Genomic DNA, 27646 nt, shown 5'->3' with positions numbered 1-27646 from the left:
CTGCTGTGCACTGGCTTGAAAAAGAACACAGAGTTCTTAATATTTTATTAAATGTAAAAAATTTAACTCTTTCTGTCTAGATGTCTAGAAGTCAAGTAAAAGCAAGCATTGCATTGTGGAGCAGAAGAAATATTTGTTAATTCCGACTGTTTGAGTTCTGATGCAAATGGAAAGTGGATTAAACAGTATTAGAAAACATTTTTATAAACTCTGTGGTTCCGAATTTTCTAGTTATTTCAACTGTAGAAATGCTTGTGTGGTTAAGAATCTGGTGGTTTTTAGTTGCATGTTAAAGAACAGAAATTCTACTTTTTCTTCCAGATTTTCATGTATTGTTCAATTGTAATACACTTTGCTTTGTTGAACTTGGGCCACCCTAAAAGAACTGAGATAGTTCAGCTGGTTTCTCTCTCAGTTGGTTCATGCATACACTGAAATTCTTGTTGCTGTGAACCAGAGCCTTGGTGTATGTCACCACCACCACCTCCAATTCTCTGCGCTCCTGTTGTCCTGGAGCGGCTGCCGTGGTGTGGTGGTGGTGGTTGTGGTGGTTCTTGTTTGGTGGTAGTGTTTTTTGTTTTGTTTTTGAGATTCTTGGTGCCTACCACTGTGCACTGCAATCATTTCAGTTTGGACAGTAAAAACTTAGGAAGTTTTCATCCATACCATTGCTGGTGGTGACCCTCTCTGAGAAGATGCACTATGCCATGAGCGTGGCTGCCTTTCTGCCTGCTGAGGAACAAGTTCGGCATCAGTTCACCACTCTTCAGATACCAGACCCCCAGGAGCTTCAGGCTTCCAAGTTTCCTCCAGTGGATAATGATAGCTACCCAGGCAGCCCTGCCATGGGAAATTCGTGGTCTGCTCCAGCTGACAGATTAGCTGGGCTGCTATCCTGACAATAATTCTGAGTGCGTTATCCAATTTTCAGTGACTTGAATGGGAATATTATATGGCAAACACTGCCAGCTTGATTAAAAAATAAGATTATCAGTCTGACATCATTTATGGGAAATTAGCTATGATCTAAATGGGAAAAAATAGAAATGTTGAAATTATTTTCTATATATTCTCCGTGTACAGCAGGACTTGTGTAAAACGTGCTGTGCATGCAGGATGTCCAAAGCTCACACTTAAGCAAAATTAACTGGATCACTGCAAACAGCACCAGTATCAAGCTGTAAGTCTTCATTCCACAAGTCTAGAGTAGTGTTTATTTTGATTTTATATTTTGCTATATCATAACAGTTCTTTCTTATCTTAACTAGATTTCTTACATCAGATTGCAAGAGGGTAAGGAAGCTAAGTTATTTACAAAGAAGAAAGTGTCCAGAAATCTAATCTAAATTCATCATTATTGTATAATGACCTCATCTTCTGGATTTTGAAACTATTCAAATCCATGAGGGGATCCTGAAAATGTATATTTGAATATTAGTCTTGTAAATACTCTTTTTCAGTGCTGTGCAAAATCAGATCGTACCTCCTTTTCTTTGGTATTTTCATCTTCTATATTTACAAAAGTTGTGGGGCTTGGGGAAAGTGGTTAGTGTGGTTGCTTGTGCAAACTTCTGGTATTTGTCAAAGTAATTGCTATAAATTATTTATAACTGAATAAAAGGATTTTTCATGGATTTCTTTCACATTCCTCTTCTCATTCCCCCCCATTAGGTATATACATACTTATATATGAGAATATATTTTGTGTCTGTAGATGGAACGGGGCTAATAGGGGCAACCTATGGAGTCCACAAGCAGCTTAGTTATAGCAGAAACAATAAGCGTTACAGTAGAAGCTTCTGACTGTTGGTTGTTTGGTGGTGGTTTCTTGTGTGAAATATGTTACATTTTGAATAAATGCTTTGTCCTATCGCAAAACTAAAATAGTTTCATTTTTTCTTTTAGTTTTGTCACTGTTGCTCTTCTCTGCCTCCAGATCATTTTCACATCAGTTCTTCAATTCAGCTTGAAGGGGCAGGATGACCTGAGACCTTCCTGCAGGCTGCATGTGTTATATTGGCAATTTTTTTCCAGCCTGTGAAACTACACATTTTGTGTTTTTAAATGTTTTAGTGTATTCATTTGATTGATTAAGGACATATATAAAGTTCCTTTATTTGTTGTTTTCACAGGCATTGGATCAAGACAGAACTGCACTACAGAAAGTAAAAAAATCTGTGAAAGCAATATATAATTCAGGCCAAGGTAAGACATTGTTTCCAGTTCTACATGAGAACCTAATAATTTGATTTCAAGTTTGAAAAGTGTGTCTTACAATTTATGCTGTTTAAGTACATAGCATGTAGGATGCTTATCTGTTTACCAGTGTTAGGATTAAATGTTTAAAAACTTACTTTGGTTTGATGCAAAATCAGAAGCAATGTTTTCCTGTTCTTTCACCCTCGTAGTGCTTCCTAAAGGCCTCTAGGAGAATTTCCATGAGGAAATTTTTCCTGCTGCCTTAAAATTTCTAGCAGGTTTCTTCAACTAGAGCAGCTATAAGGCAGTGTCCTAAGGTGGTATCCTGGGTTGAATATATATATAGAGCACACTTCTAGGTGAAATAAGAAGGATAACTTGTTAAAAACTTGCAGGAAAAAAAATCTACAGCTGGATGTATTTTGTTCCTTCAGCATTTGCTTTCTACTAGTAACACAATAAAAATGGCATATCTCACTTGTATGCCTAAATAGTGGAGGCTTACCATTATTTTGCACTTTTGCAGAAGCTGTTGATGTTGCATTGAAGCTGTAGTAGTGACTTTGGTGGTTAGAGTATGAATCAATAATCAGAGTTCAGTAACAAATGATGATCAAACACCGCTCAAAACACAAACTGGGTTTTAAAGATGTGTTAAATGTCTTCTACCTCTGTTTCTTTTAAGGTAAAAAAAAAAAAAAAAAAAAAAAAAGTCAAACACAAATATGGTAGCAGAGCTGTACACCTTCTAGTAACCATCTGGTTGTGAATAATGGGGTTTAGTAAATCCCAGTTCCTGTTCCCCAGCAGAAATTATGAATTAAGCATTTTCATGCAAAAGGAAAATGCTTGCTAAAACACTTCTTAATGGCCTTAGTTTAAAACCAAAATGACTGTTCCTGTGTTGTTTTGACAGTGTTTTTGTTGTCCCATTGACTCCAGGTTATGGATGTGTGTGAGCTTTTAATGAATTGTAGGTTCTTCATGCTTCTGCTAATCACTAACGTTGTGCTACTTGCATCATATTTTGATTAGCTTTTCTATAACTTCTGCTGCTGCTGAGTGTTTTTTTCCTAATAGGATGTGAAGCCAGGTACAAAATGAGAATAGTACTTGATTAAATGTGTATTTACTTTAATGCTTTTAAAAGTTCTCAGATGTTCCAAGCAGCTCTTTCTATTTGAAAGTACCTATTTACTGAACTTTAAAGCTGCTGGGCATCATCGAACATGTGACAAGTTTTCTGCATGTTTTAAACGTTACTGGGGATTTTTACCCATTGTTTGGTTTGAGTTTTGTTACAAAAGTAATATTATTTTAAGTGTTTGTAAGTAGGCCGTGCTATGTTATGAATTTGTCACATCGAGTAGAAGTAATAGCAGGTTGGTTAATGGTTTCCATTGGCTGTCTTAGTACTTAAAAAGAACTGCAGATAATTTGGTAGCTGTTTTTCTCCTTTTTTTTTTTTTTTTTCTTTTTTTTAAAAAGTATTGTTTTGAAAGTACAAGTTAGTGCTCTCTTCAAAAGAATTCATACCGTTCCTAATACTCTAGCTCCCTCTTCAGAATGCTGTGGTAATAGGCTACAGTATAATTTGAAAATGTGCACTGGAGGCAATTTGTATAGTAACTGATAAACTAGGATTAGTAAGAGGAGAAAAAAAAAGTGGAAGTTTTTATTATACGTGTGGAAGCTTGTATAAGTTGATATAAAAATATTGAGCTAATTAAACCTCAAACTCCCTTTTCCTGCTTGTACAAAGAGAATGGCTAAGGCATCTATTTTATGCTTCTCTGGTGAAAGTGGATTTTGCTGATGTTTATCTTCATGTAAAGCATGCTAGAAACAGCTGTGGAATGCATTGTCATGTATTGAGCTCTGTCCCATTGTTCAGACAAAATTTAGCTGACTGTTTTCATGAGGGAAGCCTCTATATTTTTGAGAATTTGAAATTGAAATTGGTTTGTTTAAAAACTTTATTGTTTGCTAAACCTTATCTAAAATTCTAGAGTAGGAAATGTTTTTTGCATCTCCTGCGCTTCCTAATCTCCTTTGAGAACTCTAGCCAGACTGATGACTTATGACTGATGATGAGTTATTCAGCTTTAATACAGATTCTTCTCTTTTGAGATCAGTAAACCAATTTATACTCTACCAAAAGTCATAGCTAGAATTTTGGGGGGTTGTATTGGGGTGTGGGTATTTGATTTTTTCTATGTCTTTTGTTTGTCTGTTTGTTTTTGCCTGAGGTTAACGTTTGGATAGTGCCATTTACACAGTACAATGTTTCATACGCAATTCTTCAGAATACCCGAGCACTCCAGCCCTGTGGTATGTTGGGTTTTCTCTTTGTTGCTGAATAATGAACCTCAAGGGACGCTCCTCTTTTACTAAGAGAATTTAAATGTCACCCAAAGATGTTTGCTTTTTGTGCTTGGCCCTCCCCCATCTGTCAGATTTAGATTTGGAACTACGCCTGTGGAAATGAAATCATACCAGCACAAAAATGTGGAAATCCCTTAAAGATCCCTTCCTATTTATTTTTTTTTCTGCCAGAATGTACTGTTATGGAAAGTACTTTTTATGAAATCCAGAGATAACAAATTAATACCTCATTCTCACCACTTCTTTCATATACAGCTTGTGATTTATTTCTGTCGTGATACAGGGAATGTGTAATAGGAACCTATCTTATGTGACTGCTCCATGAACTAATGGCAAATCTGTTCTCACTAGCTTCCCCATAACATCGAGTCTGAATTCTAAGAGCAGTAGATTGCAGTCAGTTTTGCTGTAGATTTTCAGTAGTGTTTTTTTTAATTATTACTAATAGTTCTATTTCTACAGTATGACTTCCAGATACAGTCAAAAGAATTTAAACAACAGAGAAATAAAAACATGAAATGGCATGCAAGATCAAAGGTACTGTGTGGGACAAGCAGTTCATCAGGTCTCCTGCAATGATAAATAAAGGATGCTTGAAGAAATAGCAGAACAGTGCAAAGATTGGGGGGGTTATTTATTACTTTTTTTTTTTCTTTTTAGATTGCAATGTTATGAAGATATGGAATTACTTCAGTCAAGATTAATAAAATATTATAAATTCATGTAAACCTTCAGCATTCACATCCTTGAATCAGTCTGATTCAAGGCACTCTCGCTCCTTTGCAAAGCTGTCCCGTGCATCCTATTCAGGCCCCAAATCCCCTGAGAAGCAGACTGGCCCTGTACATGTCTCCTTTGGATCATTTGATGTGAAATTGAGGGACTTTCCCATGTTCTTAATGCCCACGGAAAATTTGAGGTATAAGAGTTAGTAGGGGATTTTGGAGACCCAAACTTGCTGGAGTAGTGTTAGAGGACTGGTCTTTGCAGGTGAACCCCTATTAGATTCAGTGTCAGCTGTTCTACCTGTTGAACGATATGGATTGCCTTGTCAGCCACAATATCTTTTTTGTTTGTTTTTATTACATAAACTGTCACATACGTTCAACCATCCTTACTGTCTTTCTCCAAAATGGCAGCATAACATTTTCATTTTAAAGAGGAAGGAAGAAGAGAGCATTTGGTGCGACAGGGACAGGAACTACGCATCGTATGGAGGGTTTAAACACACAAGGATGGTTTATCCTTCTCTGTTGCATCCTCTAGTTTTAGGATTAGCATCCTCTAATATTTCTTAACCATTTCTCATGGCTCAGCTTTGTTTTGCTTGGTTGCTGAATGTCGAGGCGTTGTTACTCCAGGACTTGGTTGTATAACTAGACATGATGATTTCTTAAAATTAGGGGGGCTTCCCCATGTGCGTTATGCTGCCTAATGCAGATGTTCAGCCCATCAAATCATAGACTTCTGGGGTGAGCTACATCTGCTTTCCTGTGCGTTCACATGAGGATGAGCTGAACTGGAAGAATTTCTGCCTTGAGTGTAAGGGAAGGGTAGATGCCAAACTCCAGTACGGGGATTTTTGTTGTAAACATCTGTTTAGACAAATTAATTTCACATCTGGAATCAGCTTTTGTTTTTATTGCCCTGAATAACCCATAGTATTGTATGTTAAAAAAAGCAACAAAGTTTATCTCTATGAAGCTTATTTCCTATTCCACTAGATCTTGTTAAATGATGTGGGCCCTTTCATAAAGGGCTTCGCTGGTGACATCCCTCAGAGAAAAGTAACTGATTTCCTTCCTTTCCCCCACCTCATCTTTTTTTGACCAGTTATTTCTGTATGTGCAGCTCGTCCCTGTTGTTCTTTGCTTAGTTCCTGTGGATGTTTAGGTGAGGGATGGATCTTTTCAGGAATCCAAATGGGATGCTGAACCTGGAATTCCTTTCCCTACATGCCTGTCAATTCCTTGAGGGCAGGGGAGAGGAAATAGTTTTGTGAAATAAAATTTCCTTATATAAAACCTGTGTTTCTTGTTTAGCATTTTATACTTATCTGCATGTTCTTTTCTGCACTGTAATTCCTACCAATTTGCCTGAGTAATATATAGGTGCTCCTGCTCTGTTGGTGTGCACTTGAATTCTCTGCTCTCTGTGGAGCTCTTATTAAAAACAGCTATTAGATTTGTCTCATTTTTCCTGTTATATTGAGGCTGTTATAAATATGAGGCGTTACTTTACAACTATATAGTTTACATGTTCTTCTTTTCTGCATCTTGGTCTAAGTGATTTGCTGCTGTTCATATTTTGCAGCTTCTACGAATTCTCCTGTTAGCACTTAAATTTGATACAAGCCCTCAGAAGCAGCGTTGAAAGGAAATCCTTGCAGAGAGCTGCTTGAGCCCATTAGTGATGAACACAAATACAAAAAGTCCTTTACCTTTCTGGTATGGCTCGTCTTCTCTCAGTGCTCTTAGAGTATGGTGATGTGGAGAACCTGCAACTCCCAGAGCTGCACCTTGCTCTAGATGTCTTTGAAAGAGACCTTTATTTTGCATACTGTAATCTCAGTCCAGAAGGCTTTATCAACAAGTACAGATGAGAATACAATGGTCAAAGATTTTTTCTACTCTTTTTCATTTCATTTCAGCTTTTTGAAGGATGAAATAAGAAAGCGTGCTTTATGATTTCAAATATCTTCTTTTGCCATCCCCTTTAACTTTGCCAGCTGTCTTGTTCTTTCTGAGTCTTTTTCATGTGTGTGTTTTTCCATTCATAAATGCAGCTTGGCTCTGACCTTTATTATTTTTCCTTTGGCTGCCCAGAGAACAAAGCACTTTTATAAATGCAACATAAAAACAATTCCAAGTTGATTCTGAGTTGTGATTCCTCTTTTTCAGACTCAAACAGATAAGCAGATCTAATTCAGTAAATTGTATATTCTTCAGGCATAATTTAGGTCAAATCATTAAAAGGAAGGAGTTGTGTTTATGCATTTTTCTTCTGTAAGCTATTTAGCTCCTTTTCTGTTCTTCAGTGTTCACAAGTTCAGGTCAGAACAGAATCCTTTAAGACAAAGGAGAGTTAAGGCTTCAATTTCATTGTATTTTGTCTGTTATTTCCTGCTCTTAACAGACAATGCTCCATACCTGCATTAGTGGGATCCAGACGTGGGCTCAGCCACTGGCTCCCCTGCCAGGACACATCGGGGAGGGGACGATTTGTGAGCCCCTGACCCCACTAACAGCTCCCATTGTCAGTGGGAGCAGAGCACACCCCAAAATGTCTGTGGTCCTTGTACCACCTCTCAGGGAGCTGCTAAAGTGGGTTGATGTCTGGGGAAGCTGTTACATATTCACAATATTGAGCTTTGTTTACAATATTGGGAACACATGAGCCAGTTTGAGAAGGAAAACATGGTTTGTGTATACTGCTGTCAGTGTTCACGTTTCTGGGGGGTTACTGAAGTCCTTCCTATACCACTTGTGTCTAAGGAAGTAAACATCAAGCCATGCACGAACTTTACACACTTAAAACCTTATGCAAAGGAAATTACATTAGGACACTGGGAAGTCACTTCTGTGTTTGAACGAGGAGTTGGAGCTCCAAACAGTCTTTGCTCTAAGCATCCTGGGTTTTCATATACTGTTTTTTAGCATAGGATACGTTATAGACTTAATTTTCAATGCGTCTTTAAGGCCAAGTAAAGAGCTACAATGCATCTTAGTAAAAAGAAAATATTTTTATGCCTTTCACAGGACTTATGTTGATACTTACATTAAAACAAAAACAAAAACCTCTGTGCCTTATTTGTACACAGTAGTTGAATGCTGTGTGTTTGTTGCGTGCAAAGTAAAAGGAATACCTCTGTAATCAGCCTGATGCCTAGATGTAGGTGACTTGTGGTATGGGATTCCGGAGAGTTTCCTCTATATTGTTCTAGGACAATCATCTGCTTCCTGCTTCCTTTTTCTGGCAGAATTACTTCGCCTTTCCACAGATAAAGGAAATAGTCTTGGGCTTGTTCTTTTTCAGTCTCCTTGAAAATTATTCTTGAAAATGTCTGTGCTCTGTGAAACAACACACAATGTTTAAAATGGAAATGCTAGGAGATATGCTGGAGTCAGAAGTGCTTCACTCTGTCCCTGCAAGCACAGGGACTTGATGATCTAACAGCTTTCCTACCAACTTTATTGAATTACCCTTCCTCCTCCCTCAAAGCAGTAGGTTACATTTGAGCTTTATTAGCTCAGGACTGTATAAGCCAAAGCTCCTTCGTAGCTCAAGCCTTCTGTGTATATTTATGCAACAGCTTTTACATCAAAACAAAATGCATATTTTATTTTTACATAGTGTTTTCCTTGCTTTTAATACTAACCTATTTGATCGAAACCATATGCTTTTGGAACAGTTTTAATCCTACTAAAAACATACTGTTCAAGCTATGATACTATATTAACATACGATTAAATATTTGTCTGTTTGAAGACCTCAGTGTTAATAACTGATGTTAGAATGTTACTTGTCTGCTGTGGGATTTGGGGTTTGTTTTTGGTAAATAAGCAATGTGGTTGTTTTGGTTTTGTTTTTACTTTTTTTTTTTTTTTTTTTTTTTTTTTGTCTTCTAATAGGCGATTCACTTTTTTGTTGGACCCTTAGTGGACTATTTTATGTGTCTGTAATACCTTGGAAGTGTTCCTTAACTCCTAACCAGCTCTTAGTTAATGTCAAAGTAGATCCATGCACTGTGGGAAATTATCCCTAAGCCTGGTTTGAAATTTATAGCTTTCTGTTTTTCTGGTGTTTTCAGTTTTTTTTTTTTCCCTTTTCTTCTTTTTCCCTTGTGATTCAGATAGTTTCAGGCAATACAACCAGAAAATGAAACTTTGCAGGGCCTTTGGGGAAAAACACAGTACCTATTGGCAACTACAGTTAGATAGATATACATATTCATTTCACTGCACAGAGCAGGCAGTAGTTGGAATAGCTGTGGTTTTGTCTTTGTGGCTTACGGAACAAAAGACTAGACTAGGAATCTCATTAAAGTTAAATGCTTATGTAACTAATACCAACAAATTCCTCAAAGAGAGATGGAGATGATAAAGTCACTCAAACGGCTGTAGCAGTAGATTCTCTATTTAAAGACATTAAAATGGAAGTAAGGAAAAAAAAAAAGTGAAGAGATACCAGACAGGAAGGTAAAAAAAGCAGGAAACAATGGTCAGGAACAATGGTCTGTAATTCAGAGTTTCTTTTTCATTTTTGTGTTTAGAATTTCTCTTGTTTTTGTTGGCTTCAGTTTCATTTTCTTGGTTCAGACCTCTCTGTATGTCAAATTTGCTATTAAAACAACTATTTGGCTATATACCAAATACTGTGGGATATATTCTGCGGGGATAACACAGTTTTGCAGGTTAAAAGGGAATCTTTTCCTGTAGGACAAATTTCTTTTAAACATGCTATCAGACTCAGATCTGTTTTCCTTGGTTTTATATCTGATGCCACTGACTTTTTGTTCTGTGAAAGCATTCTGTGCTGCAAGCAATTAAGTGTCTACTTCAGTCTGCACTTCATACATTTCTGAATTGTTTACACAACACAAAATGAGGATATATTTTTGTTTTGGTTGTTCTTCTATTGATCTTACTATTGTATTGACTGACACAGAAGTTTCTTAATACAAGTACTCCACACCAATTCAAGTGTCTGGTTTAAAAGAAGCATATATGTCTCCCTATTAATCCTTTTAAATATTTAAAAAATAAATAAATAATAGTTTTTAGTAAATGTGTTATTTTGTGGCTTTTTTGGAAAGAACGCTGTTTTTTACGACATTGCAATACATTTTGAGCTATATTAAAATAATACTGTTTACAAGAAACTTTTGACTTTTTTTTTCTTTGCAGATCATGTTCAAAATGAAGAAAACTATGCACAAGTATTAGACAAATTTGGAAGTAATTTTTTAAGTCGGGATAATCCAGATCTTGGCACAGCTTTTGTAAAATTTTCCACGCTTACTAAAGAATTATCAACGCTGCTGAAGAACCTGGTGAGAGATTTCATTTTTTGTTTTTTTTTATTTTTTTTCAAAATAAGGTGGTACAGTACATTCTTATGTATTGTACTTCATGTTCCTGATAATTTTAAAGATGCTTTCTGTTTTTTTTTCGGAAACTAACAAAATACTACATGTAGAGATTATCTGTAGAAAGAATGTTACTACAAATTTGCTGTGTTTCATTTTTAATTGGCAATTAAGAGGAAAGATGAAAATCTTGAGCTTTCATTCTCAAGTGATTTAAGGTATTCTGTGGACCTTAATTCTAACTCATTCTGTGATTTCAAATCTTTCTGGTTAAAAATACCATTAGTTATGGTTGTTTTTATCTTACTTCAAACAGAAACTTTCACCTCTTGGAAAAAACTAATGATTTGGGGATGATGCTTAGCTGATGTTAGTACTCCATTTTCCCTCTTGTATACAAAGTATCCATTGCTTAAATACTAGGCTTTTGAAGATGATGTAAAGGTTTTTTTCTTTTTATGAAAATAAAGGTTTTTCTCATCTAAAATTAGTATTAGGCCTTTTTCTTCTGATGAGAGATGAATAATAAAACCAGTCACAGCAAACAGATCTTTGAACGCTGAAACTAATGAAGCCCCATTTCCTGCGAATGTGCAATTTATGGGTTTAATTGCCATTATATTCAGAAAGTGGAAGCATCAATTTTATATTTTTCTTGTAGCTGGGCTCTCTCCAAGTCTTTTGGTATGTAAGGTATAGCAAATGTTGCAGCCTTTCTTTCAGCTGTAAAACTTCCAGGAGCTTTCTTGACATCCTTCTTGGCATCACTTGAAGTATTTCCAGTCCCCTCCTAGCGGCAGGTGTCCCTGCCCAGGACAGGGGGCATGGAACTAAGTTATCTTTAAGGTCCCTTCCAATCCAAACCATTCTGTAATTTTGTGAAATCTCCCTTTGGTTAGGTTAGGGTCAGCTGTCCTGGCTGTATCCCCTCCTAAAATATGCATCTCCACATTATGAGAAACAGGAAAAAAAAACATGTCTCTTTTTGAGCACTGTTCAGCAACAGCTAAACCATTGCTGTATGATCAACACCATTTTTCACCACAAATCCAAACCATAGCACTATGGTTTTCTTCAGCTACTGTGAAGAAAACTAACCTTATCCCAGCCAAAACCAGTGCAGGCTGGCACAAGTAAACGGACATCATTGTTACAGGCAGATACTTTGTTATGGGGACATCTGATTTTGTTTACTTTTTTAGCACTGAATGATGTTACTCACCTAAGAAATAATTCAAATTGAATTATCATTGAAGTTCTTGAAGAACTTCAACTTGAAGAACTTCTTCTCATAGCTTGAAGTTCTTTGTCGTCACAAATGAACTCCGTGTTTCTCTCTAGTCCTCGATTATTTCTGCATCAGGGACTTTCAGCTGGTGTAAGGTGGAATCACGTAAGAGTTGGTCTTTCCCCAACCCCTGCAGCATTTGGTGGCTGCTGTCTCTGAATCCTGAGAGCCCCCAGCACAATCACAGCTGCCTTAGGTCAGGTCAAAGCTCCATGTAACCGATACCTTGGCTTTGACTTCTGTGCTGTGACCATAAAACCATCTGCAGCTGAGACTTTGGAGCTGGAGGCTGTATCTTTTGGTTTGTAGCCCTTGTTAGGTATTATTTCCATTACTTTGTCTAAGGATTTCTTGAATGAATGTTGTGCTTGGCACTGAGTGTGGTGGGTTCCTTCAGAGTGCTGAAGTTAACTGCTTTGAAATATCAGTTCTATTGCTTTTGAACTCGATGGTTTAATTTATTGTTCTTGGATTCTTATATCTAATTAAAAAAACAACAACAACAACAACAACAAAAAAAAACTTTCATAATATCTTATACCTGATTTTAAAAAAAAAAAAAAACATATTTTTCCCATGAATTTACAGATTCCAGAAGAAGCTAAAGAGGAATGACAGCTGATTTTCTAGCTGATTCTTAGTTATTCCAATTCCAGTGATCCTATTACCAGGATCATCTCATTTGTTTCAGTGTTGGAAATTTTAAAGAACAGTAGATATGCCAGGGGCCTGCTTTCTTCTCTGAAGACTTCTGTCATTCTGGGTCATTTTAGTCTCCTTTAAGCTTCTTTTAGCATGCAATTAAAATCAGTATTTTAAAATGTGTGTTAAATTGGATAGTTTGAGGCTAGAACTCGTTTCTTGGAAGCTCTCTGTTGGACCACAGGATTTCTTGCAGGGCTTCTACAGAATTTTTTTATCTTCTTTTGCCTGGCAAGCAAGAATTACAGGATTTTTTGTTTGTTTTGTTGTTGTTTTTGTGGTGGTGGTGTTTTAAGTAGTCATCGTTAAGAAGAAAAAACTCTTTAACTTGAGCCACACCTGATGTGTTCAAGGCTACATCATACTATTTCAGCTGGTCCATGAAACATTATCTACCTAAATTCTTGTTGACAGATTGTAAAATTGGCTATTGCAAAATTTTCTTCATTTACCAGTCTCAAGCAAGCTTATTTTACAAATATTGCAGCATTTCAAAAAAGCTTTTCACCTCTTTTCTCTCTGTAAGCAAGTCTGCTTTGTTGACCAACTGTTCTGCTTAAGCATCAATACAATACAATTACACCGGCAACAAAAGTTGTTCACGATACTAGAATAGAAATTGAGGTCCAGTGGAAAAGAAACTGAGAGTTGCCATTATATGACAATGAAGAAGAACATCCTGTTTGTCCTATTTCTGAGATCATAGAATCATAGGATACCGAGTTGGAAGGGATCCACAGGGATCATCGAATCCAGCTCCTGGCTCCACACAGGATCACCCCAAAATCAGACCATGTGTCTGAGAGCGTTGTCCAAAGGCTTCTTGAACTCCAGCAGGCTCGGTGCCATGACCACTGCCCTGGGGAGCCTGTCCCAGTGCCCAACCACCTCTGGGTGCAGAATCTTTCCCTAACCGCCAGCCTGACCCTCCCCTGTCCCAGCTCCATGCTGTTCCCTCAGGTCCTGTCGCTGTCCCCAGAGAGCAGAGCTCAGCGCCTGCCCCTCCGCTCCCCTCATGAGGAAACTAGAAAATTAGCAAGGAGCTGAAGAATTCACAGATATATTTAGGAAGAAATGAAGGAAGCAGTGGACTAGGAGAGTCAACCCACTTTTCTTGTGGGTACTAGACTAGAATAATACTGATACACATCTCTTTGCACTGATCTGATTTTTCAGCAATCAGACATACCCGCACGTGTTCAGATGGGAGTATGGTGATAGATTTTTCTACTGTCAGGAGCATTTCCACTGATATGTAATCAACCAGGCAGTAATTTAATGGGGTGAAATTCAAACTATTGAGTATCTAAGCAGATGCCACATTTCTACACCAGGCAAGGAGAAGAACAGTTTTCCCAAGTAGTTCAAGTAGTTAGGAACAGTCGAAGACCTGAGAAATCATTGCAATTTAAGTTGGTAGGTGAATTAACGTGTGCCTTGCACATTACCTGCCTGTAGCACAGCAGGTCCTTGCTTCTTACTCAAGAAGTTTTTTTAAAAAAAAAAAAAAAAAATTATTCATTCCCCCCCCACTCCCCTAGCTAACAGGCTTCCTAAATAATTAAACAGTATTCAACTATGAGCTTAAAAAGACTGAAGATTATCTTGATGTTTTCAGAACTTAACTATGTGCTCTTTTTAAAAATCAGTTTTTATATCACCCTGTATATCTAAAGGCTAACTGTTAAGCCTTTCTCTCTGATTCAAGTGAATGTTTATTAATTCTTTCCAGACTTTCATTTCCTATTAATTTAGAAAATTTGAGATGGTTGCAACTTCATTAGTGAAGTTATAAGACATGTTGGCATGTCTCATGGTTTGATAAAATCATAATAAACTTTTAAATAGCAGCAGTGTCATGTTTTGTTTTGGTTTTTTTTTTTTTTTCATTGCAGCTCCAGGGCTTAAGCCACAATGTTATTTTCACGCTGGATTCTCTCTTAAAAGGAGACTTAAAAGGTGTCAAAGGTGTAAGTGTTGAAAATGAGCTTTATATTTATGGAAATGCTTTTAGGGTCTGCTGTCATCCAGGCTCTTCCATTCACCATGAGATTGTTTCTTATGTTGGCATCCATTAGTATCTTTGTAGAGGAAAATAAAAATTTGCCATGGCTACAATTTCAGATGCTTCATTAGAATTTCATTGTAAATGCTTGTTGTAAGATGCACAAGAAAGCAATAATTCACAAGGTTCAGAAATGATTTTTTTCAATAGTTATTTGAGAGTCTATTAAAAAAAAGAAAGTTTTTTGTTACAATTTATGACTTGATACCTTAACTTTAAAAACAAAGTTTTAAAAATGTTTTAAGTAATTTTTCTGTTTCCGAAGGACCTCAAAAAGCCTTTTGACAAAGCCTGGAAGGATTATGAAACCAAATTGTAAGTGTTTCTTGACCTTCCTCCCTCTCTCTAGATTCCCTTTCCTCCTAGTCCCAAGCTATGTACTTTGTCTTCAGATATAAATATGAATATGAGCAAGAAATCTGTGTGTTTCCAGTATCATGTGCGCTGATAGAAATAAAATAGTTTCTTTTCTTTGTGTAAGAGTACCCAATATTTCTTTAGTGTAAGGAAGATAATTAATGCTTAGATACTGAACACTGTGCAAATAATTGTGGGGATTTCAGATGGCATTCACGCCACATGGATATAATCTATTGATAGTTTAAAAAAATAATTTATTATGTCATTCTATATTGTAGAACTACGTTTTTGAGAGGCAAACTTTTTAGTGAAGTTAATGTCACTTCTGAAATATCTGTGCTTAAAAAAAAAAAAAAAATACAGTTTTCTTATTATGGTACCTGTCTATGGGTAAAGAATAATTTGTAAAAATAGAAAGCTGGCAACAAGTAGCACTTTAGTTTCAGAAACGTTAGTGGAATGGTTCAGAATGCTCCCAAGGCAGCGACAGTTGCTTTATCAGAACTAAAGAGGTCTCAGGAGTTGATTTTTTTTTTTTTTTTTTTGCTTGTTTAAAAAGGGAAATAGAGGATACCAAAATAATCATGTTATTAGCTTCACTTACGTCTAATCAGGGGAACAAAGAAAAAAAAAACTTTATTTTTGCTTTTTTTTTTCAGTATATCAATGAAAGGAATAAGGAATTTTCTATTGTTTAAAGTTCAGAGACCAGTAAACACACAAATCCCCACATCCCCTATCTTCCCTGCCCCGACAAGGGGCAGCAGTCTAAAACACACACTGCTTTGTCATGTGTTTTAGAAGCACAGGTTCAGTGTTTATCTTCTCAAAAGGGTGGCTAAAGAGGAGAAATAAATAGTTCAGATTTTTCTACTCTGTACTGAGAAATACAGAGCAGTAGAAGAGAAACTACTCTGAAATCTGAATAAGGGGAGCCACATGATAAAGCTGTAATTAGAAAATCTCAGGATGGCGTCTTAGTTCTATATTTGTATTTCACTATTTCAGACTTTCGCTGTTGGCTTTCTCTGAAAATGTAATGGCTGGAAGTCATATCATTTGGTGTTTGTGGTAAACTTCATGCTGTCATCTTGCTTTTCTTAATTCCTGCTGTAGGAAATGAGAAACTTGTTTAAGATATCTTGCCATTTTCTTATCAAGTCAGTATTTTCATACATACATATTTTATATGTATGATTTACATTGCAATATATAAAGATGACAGCTATGGAGAACATCATACAGAAAAAAAATTACATACAGATTCTCCCACTCCCCCGGTAATGTAGTTAAAGGATTTAAAGGAGGAAGGGCAGCTTCATGGCTGGATAAAAAATAATAATAATAAAAAAGGGGGGGGAGGGGATGTACTATCATAGGGGTACTCGTCTTCAGAATGGCTTCTTTAATATAATACTCTACTTAAGAAAGCAAAAACAAACAAATGATCACGAGGTAGAAGAAATTCTCTAAAATCTATTCTAATTTCAGTACAAAAATTGAAAAGGAAAAAAGAGAGCATGCGAAACAGCATGGGATGATACGAACGGAAATAACAGGAGCTGAGATAGCAGAAGAAATGGAGAAGGAAAGGCGGCTATTTCAGCTACAGATGTGTGAAGTAAGAAGTTTCAGCTTTTAATTAAGATACTGTAACATGAAGTGCTTTGTGGGTCTTACTTAAGTATGATGACATCTACTTTATCATTTAGTGGGGGTGTATTTAAATGTAACATAGTACAGCAATATAAGGATAATTTCTTTAGCAACTCTGAAACTTGGTTTTCTTTGTTTTGTTTTGTTTTTAGATTGTTACGGTAAGATTTGTGGGCTGAAAATGCACCACAGAAGTATTTTCTTATTTTTCAGGTGTATGGTTGAGCTTTCAGGAATAAATTTTTCTAGGAATGACCATATAAAGTGTTACCTAATTTACATTTTGCTTAACTGTGGTGGACTGATAGTTTGAGTTAACACCCAAGTTGAACACAAAGATAATTAATTAATTGAGCAAATGATGTTTTATTGTTTGAAAACAGTTGAACGTTCTAAGGCATATGATAATCAGCATATTTATTCACTGTCCATACAGTATCTTATTAAGGTTAATGAAATCAAGACAAAAAAAGGTGTGGACCTTCTGCAAAATCTCATTAAGTATTATCATGCACAATGCAAGTAAGTGAAATGCTGTTAAGCTTTATTTACAATATTTAATTTACATCGGTGTTTGCTTTCCATTGTTCTGAATTTGTTTTGGTGACCCTAGGAATTCTTACCACAATTGTGACCTGCCAGCTGATTTGTTAGGCTGAAGTCTTTGAGTAAAAAGTAACTGGTGGAGGAGAGTGATAGAGAAAGAGGCCAAAGGAAAACACTACATGTTGCATACAAAGTTCATTTTAGTTCCTGAGGCATGGTAGAACAGAATTTTAGAAGTAGCTTGTTTATTCTGTTTAATGGTCTCATGTGAATTATATTAAATCGTTGTGAAAATCATTAATTTCTTTGAAATCCTAAAGCTTCCTAAGGAAATCCTTATCCCTTGAAGGGGTTAAAAAAAAAAAAAAAAAAAAGCTTCACAGTGATAAAAATCAATTTATTTCCTTCACATTTCTAACTTAGAATAAATGCCCGAGGATAGAAGTAGGAATTGTTTATCTACAACAGCATGTATGCCCTGCAATAAACTGTTAACTAGTGAATTCAGCAGTGCAGTTAATTGAATGTGCAGCATTTGTAACATTTTACAAGACTAATTGTTAAACTTTTATGATTACTATCTGGCAAGAATTACATGTACTTTAGGTGTTGCCACTTCATTTACTAACATGAAATTCTTGTTTGGCGCATATTTTTATATAGTGAAACTAAATTCAGCAAGGTAAATTAAATATTTCTGGATTGAAATGCAACCTTCAGGCCTTTTCAAAGTATATTGCTCTTAGAGGAATGTCTAATCTGTGCTGTAAAATGGTTAGATTGATAATAAAACCGTTCACATTGGGATAGAGGTGTTCTTTTTTCTGAACATGGAGCTGGTTAAGTTTTTAATATAATGGGAGGGGGGAAAAAAAAGGTGAAACCAACATACTTTATTCGATGAATTATTTGTATTCCTGATGAATCACAGGTATTTTTCATTATAGTTTCTTCCAAGATGGCTTGAAAACAGCTGATAAACTTAAACAATATATTGAAAAGTTGGCTGCTGACTTATATAATGTAAGTTTGCTTGTAAATAGTTGAATGTCTGAAAATCGATTTTTTTTTTGTATGTTTATATGGATACATTTTAGATATTTGTATCATATAAATTATGTTATTTGATTCTATGCGTATAACTAGACTGAAGAAAAACATCCTGTCTCTATCTTAAAGCATATATCCTGTTGTTACAGTTAAAATGAAAAGCAGCTGTCATTCTACTACTGATTTAATGTTGCATTTAAAATAGACCTAGTTTAAAATGGGAATCTTTGAATTGGATTACATAACTAGCACCAATTTGAGCTGCCACTTTCACTTTTTTTCCCATGTACAGCTGCTTGATGATACCACCACAGTTTGGGTTAATTAACTTTCCTGTGCTGTTTGTGGAAGTCACGTAGTAAAGTAGAATCAAAGCTCATTTGTCACCCAAGTGCTTTTGTATTCTATAATAGGAATTACAATAATTCCATTTGCTATTGTAGTTTGTGTCTAGATTAAACAGTATTTCCATTCCTTAAGTCATCTGTGAAGCTTATTGGAGTTATTTAATTAATATTTCAGTGACTTAGTTGCGTTAGATGTAATGAACCGTTAAAGTATAACAGAACAGGGTATACAGAACTGTATATTTACCTTAGCTTGCGACTTGTAGTTTATAATGGTAATCTCTTTCAATAGATAAAGCAGACACAAGATGAAGAAAAGAAACAACTTACCGCTCTTCGTGATTTGATAAAATCTTCTCTGCAGCTTGATCAAAAGGAGGTAAATAATTTAGATGTACTATTTTCAGAGGTAATGTGAATTTATGAATTCTGAATTCATAAATTGGTTTAATTCATTCTCAGTTTGTGTATCAATTTATTCAGAAGACTTAGTTTCATCACATTCTTCATAAAGTAACATTTAATGTCCAACAGCATTTCAACAACCAATACCTTGACTAATCCTCTGTTTCACTTTAATGTATCAAAATAAATTATTCAATGTTTTTTGTACAGTTTTGTATTTTCATGTATCTTTTAATTTACAGTTGTGGTAGTTTTAGTCAGCTGGGTGGCTGAGCTCTACTACAACTGCGCTTTCAATTCCCCTTTTCAAAGGGAAAGGGGGGGAAAATATGATGGGAAAGGGCTAAAGGGTTGAGATAAGGACAGGGAGGTCACTCAGTGATTATCATCATAGGCAAAATAGACTCAGCTTAGGGACATTAATATAATTTATTGCCTATTACAAAGCAGTGAGAAACTAAAAGTAAACTAAAAACACCTTTTGACCCTGAGTGGCACAGGGGAACCTGTGGTCAGTCCTTGGATGCTCCCATGAGATGCCATCCTTCCCAAACTGAGCCTGCGGGGGCTGCCCACAGGCAGCAGCTCTTCAGGAACTGCTCCCACACAGCTCCATCCCATGGGGTCCATCCCCCAGGAGCAAACTGCTCCAGCACGGGTCGTGGGGTGGCAGCTCCCCCCAGACCCCCTGCTCCTGCGTGGGCTCCTCTCCACGGGCTGCAGCTCCGGCCCAGGGCCTGCTCTTGCGGAGGCTCTCCATGGGCCACAGCTTCCTCCAGGCCACATCCACCTGCTCCACTGGGGGCTGTTCCACAGGCTGCAGTGTGGAGATCTGCTCCATGTGGGACCCACGGGCTGCAGGGGGACAGCCTGCTCCACCAGGGGCCTCTCCACAGGCCGCAGGGGAACTGCTGCTGCCTGCCTGGAGCACTTCCTGCTGCACTCACCTTGGGGGTTGCGGGGCTGGGTCTCACCCCTCTCTCCCAGCTACTTTTTTTTTCTTTTTTTCCTGCCTTTCTTAAATCTGCTCTCACAGAGGTGCAAATATCACTTATTGGCTCGGCTCTGGGCCAGCAGCAGGTCCCTTGGGAGCCAGCTGGAGCTGGCTCTGATCTGATATGGGGCAGCTGCTGGGCTCTTCTCACAGAGGCCACGTCTGCAGCCCCTACTACCAAAACCTTGCCATGTAAACCCAATTAACTATAACAGTTGCAGTGGATCATATAAATACTTCATCTACCCCAGCATCCTATCCTTGGCAATGATCAAGAATGAATGTTCAGGAAAAAATGCAAAGTGATGCATGCTTTTCTTATCCGGCCATCCTCCAGCCATGTTGTGCTCAGGATTTTCCTGACTTAAGTGGTCCAGGGTAGACATGGACATAGCCTTTACATAGTGGTTTCCATATTACTGTTCATCTGCTCAATTATATGGATTTTATTATGCTGTACTCCTCCCCAAACCCCTTTTGCTCATGCTGTATCATAATAAGGAAAATTTATGTATGAACCAGTTAAGTGCTTGAGACAGGGCAGCTAAAAACTAAAATACATCATCAGTTGCACTGTGGTATCAGAAGTGAAGGGAAAACATGCAATGTCCTTTGCAGGTGTTCTGGAATACTCATTAAATTAGCAACTAGGATATAAATAGTGAATTTTTACCCGTGATAACAGGTGCAAGTCATAATGCCTGAGAGCTGATTTTTATTTATATTTTTTTGCTTTCCTTTAGAAAAAGTTCACTTAATTCTCCTCTGTTCATGTTTTTCTTAGGTAAATAGAAAAATAGTATTCGTAAAATATCTGTTCATCTTACTAAATATTTATTATTAAATATGAGGGATTTAATGATTATTCATTAGACAGTTAGCATTCCATTACATATATTTGATCATGCACGGATATAATTGGAGAGTACTACTAGTATCAAATATACGTAAGAATAGAACTTATGAGCAGTTACACTGAGTCAGCCAAAGGTCTCCGACAGTGATCAGTCATGAGTTTTGAGTAAAATGTAGAGGAATTAATGCTGATACTTTCCCACAATATTTTCTTGTTAATAGTAAGACTATCCTGGTCATGTTTCCATACTGACAGTGATACCTTTATATTTAGAATGCTTCTATTGTTTCTTCTCTTTGAACTTGTGCAGTTGCTTTCTGAAGCAGTGTAAACTAGTAGTGCCTGTTTCACCCATGTCTTCCCCACCATCGTGGCATGTTATCTGACAACCCTTTTTCATTTGTTTTGAACTTTTAGATCTGCATACCCTTCTCAGGATAGCAGTGCTTGTGGATTTATGATAGCATCACTGCCTTTTCTGATGTTTTTTTTTTTCTTTCCATAGATGTCCTTACATTTACTTAACTCACAAACACTTAATGCAGCAGAGTATTTAAAAACAAACAAACAAAAACTTATACCCATAGCATCCTTTTCTGAATGTTAATAGCCAATTCACAGTATCTAATTTACAGTTATCTTCATCTATCTAGTGTCAAGTTACTCATGATTGTGAGATCCTCATGAAAGACTTTCCTGGGTATCCTGAATTATGTAATACCATCTAACAAACTTGAACGGTTTAGCCAGTTTAGCCTTTTCTAGATTGTTTTAATGTTTGACACCATGTGTCCTGTCACATCTTTCTATGAAATTAATTTATTTCCTGGTTTTAACTTATTTGCTCCCATAGCACTGTAATTGTTTCACTTTTGGAAGTGAAAATTGTGCTGATTGAAAGTCCAGATAGACTGTATCACACGTTTCTCAAGTCTGTCTGCTTACTGATTCTTTCACAGAATTTCAGGAGACTTTTAAGACATAACCTTTCTTCATAAGCTGCACCAGTTCTTCCAGTATTATATATACTGAAAGGATAATAAAGGATATTAATATTAATTTTCATAATTTTCTTCATGTTGTGTGAAGCTTACCAAATGTCTCTTTTCCTTTTGGAAACCTCATCAAAAATGCGACTTCAGTAATTGGGGAAAATGAGTATTTTTATGGGTTTTAACATAATTCTGTAGGTAGCATGTTGTAATTATAGGTATTGCATATAGATAAATGCCTTGAAGTTAGTGAATTATTTCACAGTCACAATTAATAAGGAATGATTGAGTACTATCTTAGTGTTCTTTTCTTTTGAATACTTGCATATGCGTGCTTTCATAATATAGATGTACATCTGAAACAGATGAACCTTGGCAACTAGGCTGTGTCTCTGCCTGCATCTTTAATCCCATCACTTTGAAGGACAACACAACCTCAAAACATGGTTTTGATAATTTCTTGGATATGTCACCCATGATAACAGGTGCATCTTTGAGTAGATACCAACTTATTGTAAGATGTGCCAGCTCTTTCTAGTAGTTGGTGTTCCCTTATCTCATTCTCTGCTATCTTTCCCAATACTCTGCACATGGAGGAAAGAACTAACAATGTGCACATGGACCAAGTGGATTTTTTCCACAAAACATACAGAACTTCACATACGTGTCTTACATTTGTAATCTCCCTGCTACCTGAATTGCTGTGGCTGTAACTTGTGCTTGTTCTCCATGCTCACTGCCAGAAATTGAACAAAGACTGTTAGCTTTCAAAAGGTATTTGGAAATAACTTTTAAATTCATGAAGTGTTTTTATGGGTCAATTCAGGACACAAGATCAGGAAACAAAATCCGTTCTCCTATTAGTACCTTTTTCTTTGCACAAGCTGCTTATGTGGGAAGCAAAAGAATGACCCCTTCTCTCCTGGCTGCTGCATGTGCTAAGTTCAAGCTAGTGAATCTCAGAATTAGGACAAACAGGTCTTTATTCTTAAGTACCATGTAGTGTACATGTGTGGCAGCATATTGTATGAGCCAAACTTCAAAAACTGCTTGCGGGGTATCACAAGTAGAATAATTACAAGAGATGTACTGTTAGTTTCTTGGTTATGTTCTTCCTGAATGTGTAGCGAGAATTGTTCTGTTTCAGTGGAAAGTTACCTCATTTTCAAAATAAAAATAAAAAGTCAAATTCTGAAACTTAGATACAAGCTGTAATAGAAATAACTTCACAGGCATCAGCAAAATAAACTATAAAATTATAATGTAGATGTTCTAGGCCTCTTAAGAAATTGCAACTAGATATTTATCATATCTATATAGAAAACATGGTAAATGTAAAAACTATATTTGGCTTGAAGAGAATTGAAATCATGTCTTTGAAGAAAAAGAAGCGGTATTGTGTTTCTCAGATATTTAGTCAAATCAGGAGAGATATAAATCTGCTCTTATGCAGGAATACACTATTTTGGATAAAATTGATCACAGATGTCTTTCAAAATCAGCGTAAGAACTTTCACTCATGTAATTCTGCTATGTTACCTAACTCAGAAATAATACTTGCAAATGTTGAGGAGATCAACAAAACAATGTCTCTGCTATCTAGGTATTCAGTATTTTAATCTTGGTATAGCATTGCAGCAGTCATTATTTGTTAGCTAAGTGACAATGAAACTTGAAGACATGTGGCCTGAGTTTCAGGTCATCTGTCCAGGATTGAGTGTGTCTGACTCTTAAAGTACACAAAGCTGGAATTTACTGCTGTAGCAGATGGCCTACTTGCTTATGAATGAGAATACATTCTCTCCCCTCTTCCCCTCTTACATTAGTTCATTATAGTCTCACCATTAAAAAATAAAAATTAAAAAAAAAAAAAAATTGTGAGTTAATCAAAGTGCTGAAGAAGATGAAATGAATGGGATTTTCTCAGGTGGGTTTGTAAAGATTCAGAAGTACGCTTCTAAAAATTATTCTGGCAGGGAAACAGTTTGAAACCAAAGTTTAAATTCCTTTGACTTTCTGTTGTAAGAGAAGGGAAGGCCAAACTTGTGATTCCTATCCAGATTGTAAATTCTGCCAGTTAGGCTCTCTGGAATTGCCATTAGATAAATGAGACTTCCTTCTTGTCTCAGACAGACATTCTGTCACAGATGATGAGAGATAGCATAGCTATTAAATCTACTAAAGCATTTAAGGTCATTTTGAATTTAAAATAACACCTATGAAGAAACCAACACTTAGTATCCATACTTGGGAAGAAACATTAACTCCCTAAGTGACTTAACAGTATTCCCTACTCTTTCAAGGCTTTATAATACAACTATCATTTAACTTTTGCTTGCATTCAAGGTGTTGAATGCAAGCTGAAATATGAGCTGAATATGAGCCAGCAGTGTGCTCAGGTGGCCAAGAAGGCCAACGGCATCCTGGCTTGTATCAGGAACGGTGTGACCAGCAGGGCTAGGGAGGTGATTGTCCCCCTGTACTCAGCTCTGGTGAGGCCGCACCTCGAGTACTGTGTTCAGTTTTGGGCCCCTCGCTACAAGAAGGACATCGAGGTGCTTGAGCGGGTGCAGAGAAGGGCGACGAAGCTGGTGAGGGGCCTGGAGAACAAGTCCTACGAGGAGCGGCTGAGGGAGCTGGGCTTGTTCAGCCTGGAGAAGAGGAGGCTCAGGGGCGACCTTATCGCTCTCTATGGGTACCTCAAGGGAGGCTGTAGCGAGGTGGGGGTTGGTCTGTTCTCCCACGTGCCTGGTGACAGGACGAGGGGGAATGGGCTTAAGTTGAGCCAGGGGAGTTTTAGGTTAGATGTTAGGAAGAACTTCTTCACTGAAAGGGTTGTGAGGCATTGGAACAGGCTGCCCAGGGAAGTGGTGGAGTCACCATCCCTGGAAGTCTTCAAAAGACGTTTAGATGTAGAGCTTAGGGATATGGTTTAGTGGAGGGCTGTTAGCGTTAGGTTGGAGGTTGGACTCGATGACCTTGAGGTCTCTTCCAACCTAGAAAATTCTGTGATTCTGTGATTCTGTGTTTGTGTATCACTACAGACATCTGTAATGCTCATACACATTTTGCTGGCGTGCCTGTCCTTGGCATCAGTGAAAAGCTATTACTGTAATCTTTGGAGTTACCTGGTTCTTGGACATATCTTGGCAATCTGTGAATGTTGGTTTGTGCAGAAGTGCTGGTGCTGTAACTTCACAATGGGAAGTACAACTTACAAGGGCACTGCTGCATGTAATGTCTTTTGCCACTACGTGCTGTCTTAATATCGTTTCTTTAATTTTATATAAGAACTGTCTGTTTAAAATAAATATGGTTTAAATCCTTGGGTAAAAATATTTTAAGCAATAATAGTGTAATTTTAATGCTGTGAAATACTTTATATGTTAAGCTTTTTAACGTTTAAGCACTTCTAGGTTTCAAAGAAAACTGAGCCTTTAAAATGCATATCTTTTAGTATTCTTACGTTTTAATTATTTTTGCAAATGCACCTGACAGCTTTACTTTCAGTATAGCTAATTGTTAGACTCATGTTTCACGTCTGTTTTGTTTTTTCCTTCTTGGCATTTGGATTTTTCCCCCAAATCTCTTATCTGATGCACTCTTTAGAACGGGAATTATATGTTCAGGAATGTTCAGAACAGGAATTATGTTCTTTCCAATGCCGATATCAATAGAACTCTTGTTCCAATGGGGATTCAAAGTCTATGTATAAAAAAATCAGCTTCTTACTGTGGTAGTGTAAATACTGGTGGCAGCACGTTACATGTACTGCTCTTCAGTATGCTTCCAACCACAATTGACAGTTCTACCAAATCACTTCTCTCTGAACTCATCTGATAAATGTCATACCAAAAAATAATAATAAAAAAAAAGTGACCTGACAGGGAAACCAGGGAAGTAATCTAACTTCCATTCTTTTTTTTTTCTTTTTTTGTCATGTTTTTTTTTACTTAATGAGCAAAACCACCAGTGTGCCTAATAAAGAATTGTTGGCCATCTTTCTAGTAGTGTCATTAGAAAGGGAGATAATTGTTTTGTTATATACGGGGGCTATAAAATTTATGTTCAAGGAGTATGTTTTAAAATAATAATTCTTGTTTAAAATTATGTGCTTTCTCTTTCCTCTATTGCTTTTGCCTTTCGTGATCGAAGTCTAGGAGAGTAAGTCAATGTTTTAATGAACTTTGGGGGATTTTCTGATGTTCTTATTAATCCATTCCACCTAATTGTTTCACTAAGTCAGGTCAAAAGCTATTTCAGTTGACATCATTCACTAAAACTCATGAATTACATGTGTATTTTTAATTGGTTAAAAAAACAGTTATTAGCATTTGGTTTTGTTTGTGTAAATATGTATATATCTGTATACATGCATGCTTTATTCTGTTGCTTTATTTTTGAAATTTGATGTCAGCCTTCTGTTCTTCAATTATAAGATTATGCAGTTTATGCTCCCGTATTTTAAAAAGGCATTATTTTTAGATACATATTGGTCATCCATACTATACTCAACACTCCTAATGAGGTAATAGTCTTGAGCGCGCAGTTAGCTCAAGATCAGGTGATGCAAAAGCAAGCTCTTGCATGGATGTAAAACATCTGTTAGGAGTTCTCTCTTTTTTAAGTTTTGATTCATTTGTGAAGTTGTTGTAGAGACAAGAAGTCAATAGGAGTGAAGGTTGGGAAAACTTAATGTATCCTGATGTGCACAGTAACAGTGTTTTCTCTTTTTTTAGGATTCTCAGAGCAGGCAAGGAGGATACAGTATGCATCAGCTCCAGGGGAATAAGGAATATGGCAGTGAGAAGAAAGGCTATCTTTTAAAGAAGAGTGATGGGTATGTTCTTGGACTGCATAATACATAGTGGGAGCTCTTGTTTATGCATGGATTTTTACTGTTTTGTACTCTGGGTGCTTAAGGCACGTTCACCTATTACATGTGCCATAAGTACTGAAGAATTTTTGCAGTTTGAATCAGATCACAATCAGAAATTATTACAGTAAACACAAAAAAGTCAAAACAAAAATCCTATGTCAAATTAAAAAGAAAGCTGTTGTCGTTATAAGTCTCTGAAAAGCACTTAAGTCCTGTCATAAATATCCAACTTAGTTTTGTTAAGGCATTTAATAAAATTTCGACTGCCTCTGTTTCTCAAGGATAATCTTGTCAAAACATATAAGGGATTAAAATGTGTTTTGAAATCATGTCTAGATACTGATTTTGTTGTTGGTGGTGTTCTTACCTAGGTTAAGGAAAGTATGGCAAAGAAGAAAGTGCACTGTTAAAAATGGAATTCTTACCATATCACATGCAACTGTAAGTTATTTTTATACGTCTTTATTAAAATAATAAATTTTGATTACTCTTTCACAATGAATCTGTTTGCATTCTGTTATTACAAAAAAGATGCAACTTCTGCTTCAAACTGTTAAAGTTCTGTGAGTTATCGGAAATTGGAGATAGACTTAAGGAGGTATGGTTATAAATTGTTGCTCTGTTTTCAAACTGTTTGGCTGTTACTGACCGTTAGTATGAAGAGTTTCAAGTTAGATGGACTTTCTTTTTTGAGCAGTACACCTTTTCTAACTCTACCTTTGAGTAGAGTCAAAGGTAGTGGGTTATGAGCATCTATCTAAAATGAGCGGTCTACAAAGAGACTGCATTAGAGCAAGATGCTATGGACTCTTCTTTGAGCCACTGGAGAACTAG

At 36.7% G+C, this 27646-nt stretch overlaps 1 protein-coding gene across 3 annotated transcripts in view; it reads left to right on the top strand.

The window, feature by feature from the left end:
- Positions 1-27646, top strand: part of ASAP1 (ArfGAP with SH3 domain, ankyrin repeat and PH domain 1) — a 125176-nt gene that overhangs the window by 52758 nt on the left and 44772 nt on the right. For 2 of the 3 annotated variants that reach the window (XM_084282901.1, XM_084282900.1), the window contains exons 3-12: positions 2133-2205; positions 10491-10636; positions 14558-14632; positions 14993-15042; positions 16579-16708; positions 17180-17265; positions 18237-18312; positions 18979-19065; positions 26673-26773; positions 27184-27253. In XM_084282901.1, coding sequence (XP_084139027.1) covers positions 2133-2205; positions 10491-10636; positions 14558-14632; positions 14993-15042; positions 16579-16708; positions 17180-17265; positions 18237-18312; positions 18979-19065; positions 26673-26773; positions 27184-27253 — 894 coding nt within the window. Of the gene's footprint in view, positions 1-2132; positions 2206-10490; positions 10637-14557; positions 14633-14992; positions 15043-16578; positions 16709-17179; positions 17266-18236; positions 18313-18978; positions 19096-26672; positions 26774-27183; positions 27254-27646 lie in introns of all 3 variants that reach the window. The other variant, XM_084282899.1, reaches the window with a different exon arrangement.

The sequence above is a fragment of the Netta rufina genome (assembly GCF_964035555.1).
Source record: "Netta rufina genome assembly, chromosome: 2".
NCBI classification, from domain to species: Eukaryota; Metazoa; Chordata; class Aves; order Anseriformes; family Anatidae; genus Netta; species Netta rufina.
This window is presented reverse-complemented; position numbering and strand designations above follow the sequence as displayed.